The 14307-nt window shown below is 63.2% G+C and overlaps 1 protein-coding gene and 2 pseudogenes across 3 annotated transcripts; 1 reads left to right on the top strand and 2 right to left on the bottom strand.

The window, feature by feature from the left end:
• Nucleotides 1-1963: 1963 nt before the first annotated feature.
• Nucleotides 1964-4116, bottom strand: LOC112131312 (uncharacterized; annotated as a pseudogene).
• MAFK (MAF bZIP transcription factor K) lies at nt 1964-14293 on the bottom strand. 3 transcript variants are annotated; one of them, XR_010140804.1, is made up of 4 exons: nt 14109-14284; nt 5758-5837; nt 3657-5053; nt 1964-2684 (listed from the first exon to the last, which is right to left on the bottom strand). XR_010140804.1 is itself a non-coding variant. In XM_063725861.1 (3 exons), the coding sequence occupies exons 2-3, from the start codon at nt 5791-5793 to the stop codon at nt 4619-4621; spliced, it is 471 nt and encodes a 156-aa protein (XP_063581931.1). In that variant the 5' UTR covers nt 5794-5837; nt 14109-14293; the 3' UTR covers nt 1964-4618. The 3 variants fall into 3 exon arrangements, 2 of the variants coding, with proteins under 2 accessions (XP_063581931.1, XP_063581930.1); XM_063725861.1 differs by having other exon boundaries at nt 1964-5053; nt 14109-14293; XM_063725860.1 differs by lacking the exon at nt 14109-14284 and adding an exon at nt 6532-7500 and having other exon boundaries at nt 1964-5053.
• Nucleotides 10253-11007, top strand: LOC100450110 (uncharacterized; annotated as a pseudogene).
• Nucleotides 14294-14307: the final 14 nt, after the last annotated feature.

Genomic DNA, 14307 nt, shown 5'->3' with positions numbered 1-14307 from the left:
TGAGGTGTCGGGGGCTGAGCTCCTATGTCAGCAACACTTCAGGCCTGCGCTTTAGGACAGGGGAGAAGTCAGTTTCCCCCAAATGCCCCCTCGGACCAGCCAAGGACTGTGCCAGGAAACTGACATGCTCGGCGCTCACGCCAGCTGGGACAGCGACTGAGCCCAGAGAGATGGAGCAAGTTGCCTGAGGTCACAGAGCAGGGACTTGGACACCAGGGAGCCAGCTCCACAGAGGCCCTCTCTCCTCCCGGCCTCCTGACCCTCAGCCGCCTCCGCCCCACGGGTGAGGCTGCTTCTGCTTCTTTCCAACACGGCTTGAAGGAAAGCCCTGAGGGCCGAGCCCGCTCTGCGTGGACGGAAGGCAGCGTGGGGCAGTCCAGGCCGGGGCTCAACCTGCCTCGAGAGGGAGTGTGGGCGCATGTGAGCAGGAGGGACGGAGACCAGCTTGGTTCCAGTGTCATCATCGCTGTTGAAAAAGGGGTTTCCCGGTGACAGGCCCCGACAGAGGAGCGGGCCGCGAGGCAGGCAGGAGCCGCGTGTCTGGGCCCAGCGCACCTGCCAAGCTCTCTAGCCTCTCCTGGCCTCAGTGTCCTCGTCTGGGAGGTGGTCCAGCTGAAAATCCCCAGCATCCACAAGAAAGGGTGGAAGCTCTGGGGGCCCTGGCCTGGCCCGGGTGCAGGCTGCTTGGCCGGGCGGGGCGGCGTCTCCTTTCACAGCTTCCCCGTCTGTCCACGGCCTCCAGGAGCCCCACACAGGGCCGGGGCTCTGTGCCCTCAACTCACACCCGTCAGCTCCCCGAGGAGGAGCAGGCTGGGCCCAGGGCCGCAGGGTGGGCTGCAGGGAGGTCTGACTTAGCTGGGGAAAGTGCCATCCCTGCCATTGCTAGTGACAAGCTGGGGCTGCCGTGGCCCCAGCACAGATTCAGCACTCACTGCACCATGTGCCGGCTGCTGCACACTCACCTCCACACCCAACTCACAGGAAGCGAGGCTGGGAAGGAGGGAACTGGCCCCAGGCCACACAGATGCTGAGAGTTGGGATTATGATCGGGTGCAGTGGCTCACGCCTGTAATTCCAGCACTTGGGGAGGCCAAGGCGAGTGGATTGCTTGAGCCCAGGAGTCTGAGACCAGCCTGGGCAACATGGTAAAACCCCATCTCTACAAAAAAAAAAAAAAAAACAAAAATTAGCTGGGCGTGGTGGTGCGTGCCGGTGGTCCCAGCTACTCAGGAGGCTGAGATGGGAGGATTGCTTGAGCCTGGGAGGTCGAGGCTGCAGTGAGCTGTGATCGCGCCCCTGCACTCCAGCCTGGGTGACAGAGCAAGATCCTGTCTCAAAAAACTCGAGTTGGGATTTCACCCTGCGTGGTCCAGCGCTGAACGGCATTCACACCTCGGTCAGCTCAGCCCCAAAAACGGGGATGGGTGGGCAGGGGCTGCTCTCCCCGGAAGGCCGGGCGGGGTGGGGACGGCATGTGGGCAGGCCCGTGGCTTTTCGGAGTCCATGGGCTTCCGGCCACTGTGCAGGGGCGCTTTGCTCTCTGCTCCCAGACAGACCCTGTCTTGCTCACAGCTTCCTGCAGGTTCCTCTGAGAGTCCAGCAAAGCTGGGCAAGAGGTCTCCCGGAAAATGGGGACACTGATAGCCGTGCTGCTCTCTGCGCCTTCCACCGAAAGGGAGAGGCTACATGGACAGGGGGCTCCAGGTGGGGCAGATGGGGACACACAGGACTGCGGCCTGGCCCTCGGAGACTGAGCCCAGGACATGGCCACCTGACCAGCACCTCCCCTGTGGCTGTCCCAGCCTCATGGTCAGGGGCCAGCAGGCCGGGAAAGCCACTTACACGTAGTGCCCGGATCCTGACCCTGGTGAGGGACAAGCGGGGTCCCCTGGGATTGGGGGGGGGTTGTGGTTCTTGGCCCAAGAAAGCCCCAGCTGAAAGCACCAGCTACGCCACGAAAGGGTCTGAAACCAGAAAATTCTTTATTGCAAAGGTACAAAAGCAGTCACAGCAGCAGGACGCACGGCAATAAATTAGGTGGTGGCCGCAGGGACAGGGCAGGGCGGCGGCGGCCAGACACAGGCCCACATGTGATCTGTTTTAAATAATTTATATCATGATAAAAAGCAGCACAAAAAATAAATAATGAAATGGAACTGCCAAGTAGCACAAAGGCCAGGGTGAGGCGGTGTGGCGGCGTGGTGGCATAGGGGGCCGGGGTCCCCACGCCCTGGAAACGCAAAGACCTGGATCTCTTTGGGAAGCCGGAGGCACGGAGACAGAAAACAAACCCACGTGACAAAGAGGCCCTCGTCTTTTTCTTAAATAAAAAAATCCATATATTAAATCATGACAATGAAATTTCAACAATCTGAAAAGAAAAGCAGAACACAGCGTGCTTCCCCGGCCCAGCTCTGGGCGTTGACAGCGGCTCCGTCCACCCTGGGGACCGGGGAGTCCCTTCTCCGGCAAAGCACCGCAGGCCGAGGGCAGGTGGACACCAAGAACCCCAAGATGGGACAGAACCGGCCACCCGCTGTGGCCTGTCCTGCGGGGCCCAGCTGCCTGGTGCAATCCGTGGGAAGATGGAGGGGGACGGCGGGTAGCCCGGGCCTCCGGTTTGCTCCCAACTCCCACCTGTGCCCGTGCCCCCGGCTCTGCTCTGATAGATTTACAGTATCAAACTGGAAAAGAAAGATTGTTACGAAAAATCTGTAGATAAACTGTGAATATAATTTTATATCTCTATATATTTTCTGTTTCTCTCTTTAAATATCCCCCTGGTCCTTATGACATCCAATATGGATTACCTACCACGGCCACGGGGGCAACGGCTGTTTGGGAACACGCAGGCCTTTGCTCTGTAGGGACCCAGTGGTCCTGGTGGGCCTGCAGCTTCCCACTCAACTTCTAACAGTAGACACAGAACCAAGTCGCAGCCCCGGGGCTGTCTGTCCTCTGCCCTCCCAGCGTGGCTGGCACCGGCCTGGGCTCTGTAGCCGGTGGGGGCTGTTACTGGCTGGGCAGGGGCAGCTGAGAGGGAGCCGGGCCCCCAGGCACCACCTTTTGCACGTCTTATGTGGCAGCCCCTGGCCGACGGCTCACATTCCGCCAGCTCCCCCAGGCAGGGCCTCCGCAACCCCCCCGGCTCCCACTGCAGAGACCCCAGTCACAGGAGGGACCCTCAAGGCGGCTCTCCAGGAAAAGGAAGCCCAAGGTGGAGTGCCAAGCCCACCGGTGCCTCGGTGCTCTCGGAAGGAGGAGCAGGCAAAGGCTCCGGGTGAGGACTGAGTGCCGAGGCCACACCTGCAGTCCGTGTCTATGCTCCAGGGGGTGTGCACGGGGGAGCCACGTGAACGAGGCACTCCTGGCCTGGTGCCTGCTGCCTCCCCACCCGCCGCGCCCTCTGGAGTGCCAGGCTCACTCCTGAGCTCTTCTACAAGCCAGCCGCATCCTGGTCCTGCCCCTCAAGGCTTTCCACCTGCTCTCGCACACGGCTCCCGCCTCCCCCCACCACTCCACGCAACGTCCTCTTCCTTCCACCTCCACATCCATGTCCACCAACGTCCCCCAGGCTGCACCCCCTCTCCCTAGACTGCAGCAGCCCTTCCCCCCACCGGGCCCCCAAAAGACCTCCTTGTTCCCCCTGCACTGACCACAGCTGGTGAGAAGTAGCTCCAGGACACAGAGCCTGAGTCCTGCTCACTGTCAAATGATGGGGCGCTCCTGCCTGTGTCCGCTGAGATCTGGGACGGCCTGTGGGGTCAGTGTCTGGGGGGCCGGCTCCTATGGGCAGGAGCTTCTGCGCTGTGCTGCACAACCTCCTCGGGTCACCAGAGCACAGGGGAGACCTCACAACGTATGAGCCACTCTCTCTGCCACGTGTGCCCACAGGCCCCCCCCCGCCACCAGTGAACACCAGCAAGCTGCACCCCCTCAGCCCCGCTGCTGTGATGGCAGGCGTGCCTGCACACACACGCGTGCACACACACAGACATCACCCCACGCAGGTGACCTCCCACACCGTGCCCCCTCATGCAGGCCCCTGCTAAGCCAGACGCGGGTCACGGGCACTGCAACAGGACAGCTGGAAGGACGGAGCTGCCGACGCACCATCCATGCTCCTCCCTGGGGACCGCGGAGTCGGTCAGGGCAGTGAGGGGCTCCCGCACCGACTGGGAGGCCGTGGCAGGACAGGTGTCGAAGGCTGCTTACAGCAGGAGTGGAAAACAAGCCCCACGCTAGACCTGACCACGGGGGCCTGACTCCTGGGGCCGTGTCTTCTAGCAGGCCCTGCAGAGGACGCAGAACTTCCCGAGGGCCTTTCCATTATACGTCTCGACTCCCACGGGCGCAAGATACCAATTCCCACACACAGACACATCCTGCGGGGAGCAGGTGGCGGGCGTGAGTGTGTGTGTGGACCGGTGTGCAGCTCTGGGCCCATGGGAGCCCACTCTTCACCCTGCACCATAGTCTCATCCTGGTGTGAGCTGCCTGTGCCCGAGGGGCCTGCGCTTGGACTCGGATGTCGAGAGTCTGCATCCCAGTGACAGGTACAAGGGGCACGCCCCCGCCCGCCTGCCCGCCGCCCGCCACCCCCCGCCCCCGGCTGGCACTAGGATGCGGCCGAGAAGGGTACGGAGGTGGAGGAGAGCTCGGCGGACTTGACGATGGTGATGACGCTGGTGGTGGCCACCTTGGAGGGCGCCACAGGTCCCCGGGCCACGGTGCGCGCGAAGGTCTGCAGCGCCTCGTACTTGGAGCGCAGGGCGTCCAGCTCCAGCCGCATGCTGCTGTTCTCCCGCGCCAGCTTCTCCACCTCCTGCTGCAGCTCCACGCGCTGCCGCTCCAGCTCCTCCTTCTGCGTCACCCGCTTGATGCGGCAGCTGGCCGCGTAGCCGCGGTTCTTGAGTGTGCGCCGACGCTGCTTCAGGCGGGTCACCTCCTCCTTGGTGAGACCCCGCAGGTGCTGGTTCAGCTCCCGCACCGACATGGACACCAGCTCATCATCGCTGAGCACCGGGGCGTTCTCGCCCGCCTCCTTCTTGACCTGGGGGGCCACAGCACGGGGTCAGCGGTGGGAGAACATGGGGTGTCTGCCTGGGACTGGCACGGGGGTGGCCAGGGACCCAGTGGTGTCCCTGCACACCTGCGCTCTCTCAGAGCTGGCCTTCACCATCCGCACCAGGGACCGCAGGACACTGCACGCAGGCAGCCCACATGACAGCTGTGGCCCCACAGGACCCTTTCTGAACGGCAAAAGCCAGTGGTGACATCAGTCACTCCTGGTTACTGACAGCCTCAGAACTCGCGAGGACCCGGAGCGCATGGGTCCTGCTGCTGGGACTGAGCCGGCCCACAGGCACGTGCTGTTGCGGAGGCGGCAAGCGCCAGCCACAGGTGGGCTGGGGCCCTGGGAGCTGGAGCATCGCGTTCACCAGAGGCCACGCTGCCCACGCCTGGAGCCAGGGGATGAGCTCATGCAGTAGCGCCCGACGGACACACAGCCCAGGCGGGCAGGCAGCAGACCCTGCCACGCCCTCAGCCTGGGAGTCATCTCCTGGAACCACAGTCCCCGATCCTGACCCCACATCTCCTGTGAACATCCCTCGGCCACAGCAGCCCCCCTCCTCCTGGCAACAGGGAGGCCTCCATCACAGGCTCAGGACGGCCCTGGGAAAGCAGGGGCTATCGGGCCGGAGGGCCTTTCCCACGCCTGTGCTTGAGACGGGGCCTGCCTGGAACCAGCCTTACCTTTAATGCCTTGTTCGGTTTGGGATTAGTCGTCATAACCCGGGCACAGTCACCAGGACAGAGCTCCCTGGAACTCGTAGCTGGAAAATATGGACAAGCAGAGAAGCTGGCGCAGGTCAGGGCCGGCAACGCCGCACGGGGTGGCCACCTCCCATGCAGGGACACTCCTCAGCCCGGGGTGGACGGTCACAGCACCCTGAAAACAAGACAGGGCACCGTCCCGGCCCAGCCCGTCCTGGGGGGCTTCCCAGGGGGTGGGGCATCCTGGCCCGGCCTCTGTCCCTGCCTGAGCTGAGTTCAGGGGAAGGTCTGGCTGCACCTCACACTCTAGCACAGTCCACAGAGCGGCTGGGACCCCATCGCAGGGCCTGGCAGCCAGGTGTGGCCCCCTGCGGCCCTGCAGACCTGGGCTGCAGCTGCCGGCGCTGTGGGGTGACCAGCAGGCACCGGCAGTGGCTGCTTCCTGTTCTGACTCTCCCTGAGGTCAGAGAAGACGTCTGCACCTGCACAGCACAAGGTGCCCCGTCCCGAGGACCAAAGTGACCGATGGCGAAACCTCCCTCCCCCAAGACAGCTGTGCTGGCCCCAAGGAGCGTGGGGCCCCGCTGGACAGCGACCCTACCCTGGCAAAGGCTCCGGTGCTCCGGACCCAGCCTGGATCCCCAAGAGGGGGCCTCTGGGGAGCCCCTGGCATCACCATCCCCCACAGTGGGCCTGGGTGGAGCCCCAGCCGCCCTCCCGCCCCACCCTCCCCACAGGCCACGGGACACCTACCACGGCCCCGGCCGCTGCGGCTGTGACATCACCACCTCCACCTAAGCTGCCCCCGAGCGAGGACCCTGCGGCCCAAGGGGGTGTGCGGTTCCTGAGGCGCGGCAGGTCCGGGGGCCACAGCCAGAGACCAGGGAGGTGGGGAAGCTGCCGCCCTGCCCAGCATTCGACCGTCTGGCGGGAGTCGTCCCCGCCGCCGCCCCCGCCGTCCTCACGTCTGCATTGTGTCACACATTCTAATCATTCATGAAAAACCCAGCCAAAGCATCCCCGGCATGAGCCCTCCGATAGTTGCCATGGCGACCTTGGGACCGAGCCAGCCCCCACGGTCGTCATGGAAACCGAGAAGCCCAAACGCGATCCTGACTTCAGGTCAGGTTGCACAGACATCACGAGGCCGGCAGGCAGTCAGCAAACCCATTTGCACCCGGCGGCCAGGACGGGCGGGCGGAAGGTGCCGGGCAGCTCGCGGGACAAGGGTCCACAGCACCCACTCCCATACCCCAAATACCAGACAAGGGTTCCCGCAGGAACGTCAGAGCAGCACACGGCGGTGGGGGGTGTCCTTGGTCAGTACCTCCACTGGACATGGACATCATGGGGCAGGTGACCCCATCCCGTCCTCCCTGCCGGCCCAGGACCTTCTCCACACCCTGGGCCAGGGAGCCCTCGGGCCCAAATCCCTCCACCCTCCAGCCCTGCCTCCGATGGGGGCCCCACCCCTGCAACCCACAAACCACCACAACAAGAGGGCCGCACAGGTGAGACGGGGTCCTGTGCCAGGCTGCCGAGTCCGCTGCCCCTGCCAAGGCCAGCTGCTCTCAGGGTGCTGACGTAGATGGCACAGGACGGCACCAGCCGGTCCCGGGGAAGGCCAGGTGGGCTCCAGGCTTCTCCGCACCCCGCCCTGGGGTGAGGGTGACAGTGGAGAGGCCGGGGCCCAGCTGCCTCCGCCACCGTGGGGACCTGCAAATGCCGGCGGCTGGGAGCACCATGAGAAACTTTTCCATGTCAGAGGGAGGGGCCGCGGGCACCGCTTCCAGCTCCACTGCGAGCACGTCAGTGCACAGGCCGGCCACGACATAGCTATGCGGTGAGTCACCAAATGTTTACAGAGCCGCGCGCATTCCCACACACCCAGGCCTCCCACCCAGCAAGGACCCGCTCCTGGGCCCCCGGGCCCACTGCCCGCCGTGGCAGCACAGCCGGGCGGAAAAGGAAGGTCCGGGGGACAGGACCGTCTGGCCAGACCCACGATGACGTGTGGGGCTTCGCCAGATGCCGGGGCAGAGTTCAGCGTGGGGATCTTTCCACTAAAAAGATGCCTCCGCGATGCCCTGTGACACTGCGGAGGCACACGGTAGCCGGGGGCGCCCCAGGAGGGGCGGCTGACTACTTCCAGGAGGTCAAGGTCGCCAGGGCTGCTGGAGCACGCCTGTGCCCTGCTCAAACCCCCAGTACTTCGAGGCACACCTGCACTGGGGCCCTCCGAGGAACCAGAGACCTGGCGGACGCAGGGCTCCCAGGTGGCCCCCACGCCGTGCTCACAAGCATGCCCCCCACTTCCTTGGGCAGGTCACGACTCTGCTCTGCCGAGGAAGCCTGAACCAGCCACGCGCCCCCCCGAGAGACGACGCAGCAGGGACGGCCCAGCCAAGCAGCAAAGCTTCTCTCAGGAACCCAGCACGGGATGGGATGGTGCTGGCGCCTCCCTCTCCCCACACCATGCATAGAATAAATCCAAGCAGCATTAACCTAACGTCGCTTTAAACATCAGAGGCAAGAAAGATGACAGCTTGCTTTTGGAAGGACATTCGCAAAAAAAGTTTGTAAAGCAACTGATCTAAAAATGACGACTGCCCTAAACGGGGTTTTGTGAACTGTCCGACCTCACACGGCCTCAAGGGTCGCCAGAGCACATGTAGAAAGGGCTCCCTCCCCAGGCCCAGAGACGCAGCCTTAGGGTGTCATCCGGGGGAGAGCGTGCCTGGGGTCGCAGAGACGTCCATGACGCCGGCTTCCCGCTACCCCGGGCCCAAGGCAGGGGCTACTGCATCAGCACCTGGTCAGCACTGCAGCCAAGCTCCCCTCCAGCAGCCCCCAAGGAATGACGTCCTCGCATTCTGTCTTACACCCAGCAGCTAACAAAACACCAGCATCGCCACGCACAAGCACCGGACGCCCCGAGCTCCTCTGAGTTTCGGTGGAGTCACCAGAGAAATGCACTGTTCAGCGCCACAGCGGGGGCCTGGGTGGACGGGTCTGAGTTTCCGCTGTGGGGCCCCAACAGCCGACCTAAGTTAGGGTGCAGCACTCACACCCCACGTCCCGGGAGCAGCACCGGGCAGCAAAGTTCTCCAGCACCACCTATAACTCGGAACAGCTCTCAGGTGACTGGTTTTCTGATGGAAGAGGCAGGGTTTTCAACCCAAGGCCAGACACCTCACCGTGACGCAGAACTAAACAAGGCTCAGCGGGTTTATAATTTCCTCTCAAGGAAAAGGAACTGCCAGCAGCCTCAGATGGAGGCAATTCCTGCGCCTGCAGCTGGGGATAAGTGACGGAGCCGGGACGCTGGGCGCCCCCTTCCAGGATCCAGACCGAGGGCCTGGGCTCCATAAAGCGCAGGGCAGGGCGGCTCCACCCAGGGAGGCACCTTGCAGAGGGTGAGGACCCAGAGCCCGGGGCTCCCGGCGGCAGGGCAGGCAGCCCAGGGTCAGCCATCTAGAACTGCGCTTTCAGGAGCAGGTGAGCCCCAGGCAGCCACCTCAGCTTCTGGAGGATCATGTTTTCCCTTTTAATTTTCGTTTTAGAGACAAGGTCTCACTCTGTCACCCAGGCTGGAGTGCAGTGGTGCAATCACGGCTCACTGCAGACCTCCTGGGCTCAAGCGATCCTCCTGCCTCAGCCTCCCGAGCAGCTGGGACTACAGGTGGGCACCACCACACCCAGAGAATTTTAAACTTTTTTGTAGAGACGGGGTCTCACCATGTTGCCCAGGCTGGTCTTGAGCTCCTGGACTCAAGTGATCTTCCTGCCCCAGTCTCCCAAAGTGCTGGGATTACAGGCATGAGCCACCATGCCCAGCCATTTTTAACTTTTTAAGTCCCAGCAAATACTCACTGGTCACCCATGGGTCTGACCCTGCTCAGTGGGGGGTTGGCAGCCTTAGCATCTCTTGCTGTGCTGGCACAAGCTGAGAAGGACCTGCTTTGGGGTCCGGGAAGGAACATTTTCTCCATAAAGTTGGGACTGGGCACAGTGGCTCTTGCCTGTAATATCAACACCTTTGGAGGCCGAATGCTTGAGCCCAGTAGTTTTAGGCCAGCCTGGGCAACATAACGAGGCCCCATCTCTACCAAAAAAAAAAAAAAATAAGAATTTTAAATAGCCAGGTGTGATGGCACACGCCTATGGTCCCGGCTACTCGGGAGGCTGAGGTGGGAGGATTGCTTGAGCCCCGAAGTCGAGATTGCAGTGAGCTGTGATCCACTCCAGCACTCCAGCAGCCTGAGTGACAGAGCAAGACCTTGTCTCTTAAAAAAAAAAAAAAAAAAAAAGAGAGAGAGTGCAAAAGTGAGTTGAGCAGCTGACATCTGGATGACCCCTCTGAACGGTCCTGGCTGTGGATGCCCACAGAGAAACGGGGATTTCAGCTTCGGGGCTCTGACTCTTCCCAGATGAGAGGACGCATCGGGGCCGCCGCTCGCTCTCCGAGGCCAGCATGGGGGCTCTGGATGGGTCACTTGTTCTTGCCCAAGGGGTGAATGATGACACAGACTCCATGCCCCACCCCCTCAGCCGCCCAGCCAGTCTGACCAAGACGGAGTGGCCCTTCCACTTCTATTCTTCGCGGGTCTCCGAGGATGTGGGATGCGGGAGAGGGAGGAGGGGCGGGAGGCAGACCACGAATGGAGGATGGGAGCTCTGTGCGAGAGACTCGGGTTCAGAAACCCAGCGGCACAGCACCAAGCGCCCTCCCACCCCACCCCACCCCACCCCCACCACGTGACTCCCACGACAGGTGCAATCCACAAAACCAGAGGCTGCCCAGGGTGTACCCGCCTCTCCCGGGAGCCTTTCTGCCAGAGACCCCAAGCCGGGCGCCCTCCACACTGGGCTGCAAGGGTAGGTGAGGCCACTGTGGCACTGGTACCCAGTGGGTGCCTGTCAAACAGGTGTCAACCGACTAATTGCAGCTCAGCTGGTCCCAGAGACCAGCCAGACACCCTTCCTACTGAGGATGAGGTCCTACACTGGGAGGTCCCCCACTGTCCGGCTGTCCCGGACACAGCCCCACTCAGCATGCGGGAGGCACCCCACTTGGCACCCCCCAGCCCGGCCCATACCAGCCAGCAGCCTGGCCCTGGCTGGCTGCCCTCCAGCAAGCCACGACTGTCGGCCCGGCTTGGAGGACGTCTGGTCACCTTGCATTTGCAGTCTGAGGAAGCTGTGTCATTCCACTACATCCAGAGGTGACTCAGGCAGCTGCAGCAGCAGAGAGCAAACTGCAGAACACACTACACCCCCTCCAGTCCCCGCCCTGGCTCCCACCACACCATCCTCCTGTCCTCGGCCTCCAGCTCCCCGTCAGCATCCTGTTCTCCCCCGGCCGCCCTGGGGCTTCAATCCGCTCCCAGCCTCCAAGTCCTATCAGGGGCATTCTGGGGGGCCCAGACGCCCCCCAGCCCCCAACCGCATCATTCACCGGAGTTGCCCCTGCCCCTCTCTTTTCCTCGTCCACGCGCCATGCGGGCTCAATCCCAGCCCTCAAGCATCTCCCACCTGAACCCACAGCACCTGCCCAGGCTCGGGCCTCCAGCTTCTCCTGTCTGGACCACAGCTTTGCCAAATGGGATGCCCTCACCCTGATCCTGGTGCCCCCCACACAGCCCCAAAGGCAGTCAAAACTCTTGGGGGTTCCTCCCAAACCCCGACTCCCCCACCCCAATGCCGTTTCGGGTTTCTGATCACCATCTGCAGAGAGCACGTGGCTCCCTGCCCTGCTTCTTCCAGAAACACTCCCCACTGCTCTCCTCCTCGCGTAGGCAAGCACCCTCTACCAAGGCCTGGTTCTAGATCCTTCTGGGGACAGGGGGCCTCCCCATGGCATGGTGAGCTCCTTGCAAGCAGGGAGAAGGTCTTCCCTACACCCCACACGAGCCCCCGCTGTACGAGATGAGCCGGCTCTGCATGGGAGAGCAGGGAGAGGGCAGTCTCCACCCCAATACCTTCCCCAGGACACCCGACGCACAGTGCGGAGAAGCAGGCAGGCTCTCAACCAGACCCCACCGGCCCTCCGGACAGGCCAGCAGACCTCACGGCCTGGGCTTCCTCATCTACAGCAGCCGGTTGGGGGGGCGGGGCATGTGGCCACTCAGGTTCACTTGTACCTGCTCTAAAACTCTATGATTTTAAGACAACACTCCCAGTTTCCTGAAACTGTAGGAAAGCGGAAACATGACGAGTCTGTGACTTATAAAAAGCAACAATAAATAGCGGGGAAAGGCATCTTCCATTCGCGGAGAGCAGGGAGGGTGGGGACGGAGCGGTGAGTCACTGTTTACTGTTGAAAGGCGGCCACACGGAGCCTTCTCCCAGCTGGCCAGATTTCCATTTCCCGTGTGGACTGGACCCGAAACCCAGAAAGTCCACTCCAGAAACCTTTAGACTCAGAAACAGCTGGGACAAGAAAAGGCACAACTTCTTCTCGGTCTGGGTGGCAAACAGCTTTGCCAGAGACTGTAAACAAACGCAGCCATTGCTGAGCCCCGTGGGTGAAAGCACACGCCTTGTAGACAGCGAAGTGGCCCGGAAGACGGTCTCCCTTAACAGCAGCCTCCCGGGTGCACACAAAGGCTGGCACTACGACAACCCCGACCCTCGGTAAACGCTGGCTCCCGGGTTTACCAGCACCTGGGGAGTCGACGCTGGGGGGAACCAGCCCCTCAAAGCCCTGGCTCGGTTCAAAGATAAAAGGCAAGAGAAGCCTGCTTTGTTTTTCTGCTTTAATAAATGTCTTATTTTGGAATAATGAGAGGTCTAGTTTTAAAAGCAGACTCCCTCTCCCAAGGTCAAACTCAAGACATTCCTACTGGGTTACCTAAGAAAGGGAGATGTTCTCATAAATGGCACTGGACACCCAAATAGGGTGTAGGTGTGTCCCAGACACCTGTACAGCCCACCTAGGTTCTCCAGACCCCGCCCACGGCTCTTTTAACGCTCCATGTCCCTGAAGACATTGGGCTTGGAGAAGCTGCACAGGGCACCCCGCTCTGTGCTGGAGATCCCCTTACAACAACACGCTGTGACGGTGAAAACTCAGTGCCAGTAAAGAGACCTGGCAGCCCACCCTGGAGAATCAGAGGGGTGGGAAGGGCGGTGCCAGAGCTGAACCACACAGATATCCCCTAGCCCACGGTGTCCGGCGGTGGGGGGCGTTTTGAGTCTCAGGATCTTCCCAAGGCCAGGCACCTGGCCAGAGAGTGGCTGGCTGCCTGTGGGTCACCTGGTGAATGAATGGTGAGTGGATCTAATTTCTGCCTCAGCTACAAGAGCTACTTAAGAAGCAAGAAACAGCATGCTCAGAGACGCAGGACACCGGGAGAGGGACATGGGAGGCCCCGCGAACACGGACACACACGGTGTGAGCGTGAGAATGCAGCGCAGGGCCACTGCTGTGTCCCAGGCGGACCCAGGTCAAGGGCCAAGGCCAGGCGGGGTCCTGGCTTTCTGGGTTTCTCGGTGGCGCCTGGTCCCACCCCCCAGGATCTAGAGGCTGTGCAGACGCAGACACACACACACACACACACACATTCTCTCTCTCGCGGGCACATACACAGTTTCCTGAACTTGATAGAGCCACAGAAGAACCCACGCAGTGGGAACGGGAAGAGGCCTGAGCCCCTGCCCCACACGTGAGCAAAGGGACTCGCCTTGGGGCCACTGTCGCCTGCCCCCCTCCCGCCTCCCCACGGCCTTCCTTCCAGCAACCCTGGCAGGTGGGCGGCTGAGAGCGACACCAGTCACAGGATCCCGCCTGTGGGGAGACCCGGTTACCCCCACCCCGTCCCCGGGCACGCGTGGGCCCAGCCATTGGGCCAGAGCGCCGCCCGTCACCGGGAGGAAGCGCGGGGGGCAGTCCGGGGCGGCACGCGGAAGCCACGCTGGGGCGGAAGCCGCGGGGAATCCACGCGCCCGCGCCCTCCCCGCGCCGCCCGCACGTGGCGCCCGCCCCGCCCCCCGCAGGTGTGAAGGCGCGGGCCCGATGCGCGCCGCCGACCCGCGTGGATCCGCGTCCTCCCAGGTCTGGGGTCCGCGCCCTGGGGCCCCCGGCGCGGCAAGCATGGCCCGGGCGGCACGTGCAGGGGAGAGAGCCTCGCGTCCCGGGGAAGCCCCCGGGCCTGCGCGGCGGGGCCCACCTGGGCAGGTGCCCGGGCCGCGCCGCGGGCCGCATGAGGGTCTTGGGCCCCGTGCACCCAACCCCGCCACCCTCGGCCCGCGCCCCCGGGCGGCCGTGACTCAGCGGCCAGGTAGCCCCGGCCCCGCGGCCCGGGCCCCGCTGCCCCACCGCCCCTCACCTGGCGTCGCGCGGAGGGCGCGGGCACGCGCTGTCCTCCCGCCGGCGCTCACTCTCGCGCTTCCCTCGGCCGCCGCCGCCGCCGCCGCCGCCTGGCGCTCGGGCTCCGACTTCGCGAAGAACAACAAGTCCCCCCCCGCCGCCCGCAACCGCCGCACCCGCCCGCCCGGCTCCCCAGCATCCGACACCGCTTCCGGGAT

This window comes from Pongo abelii, chromosome 6 (assembly GCF_028885655.2).
Source record: "Pongo abelii isolate AG06213 chromosome 6, NHGRI_mPonAbe1-v2.0_pri, whole genome shotgun sequence".
In the NCBI taxonomy this organism is placed as follows: domain Eukaryota; kingdom Metazoa; phylum Chordata; class Mammalia; order Primates; family Hominidae; genus Pongo; species Pongo abelii.
This window is presented reverse-complemented; position numbering and strand designations above follow the sequence as displayed.

Excerpts from the sequence above, each read along its gene's own strand:
- MAFK (XM_063725861.1), bottom strand. The coding sequence starts at position 5,793 with ATGACGACTAATCCCAAACCGAACAAGGCATTAAAG. Across the intron at positions 5,054-5,757 it reads AACCGAACAAGGCATTAAAG|GTCAAGAAGGAGGCGGGCGA; the intron begins GTAAGGCTGGTT and ends GTGGCCCCCCAG.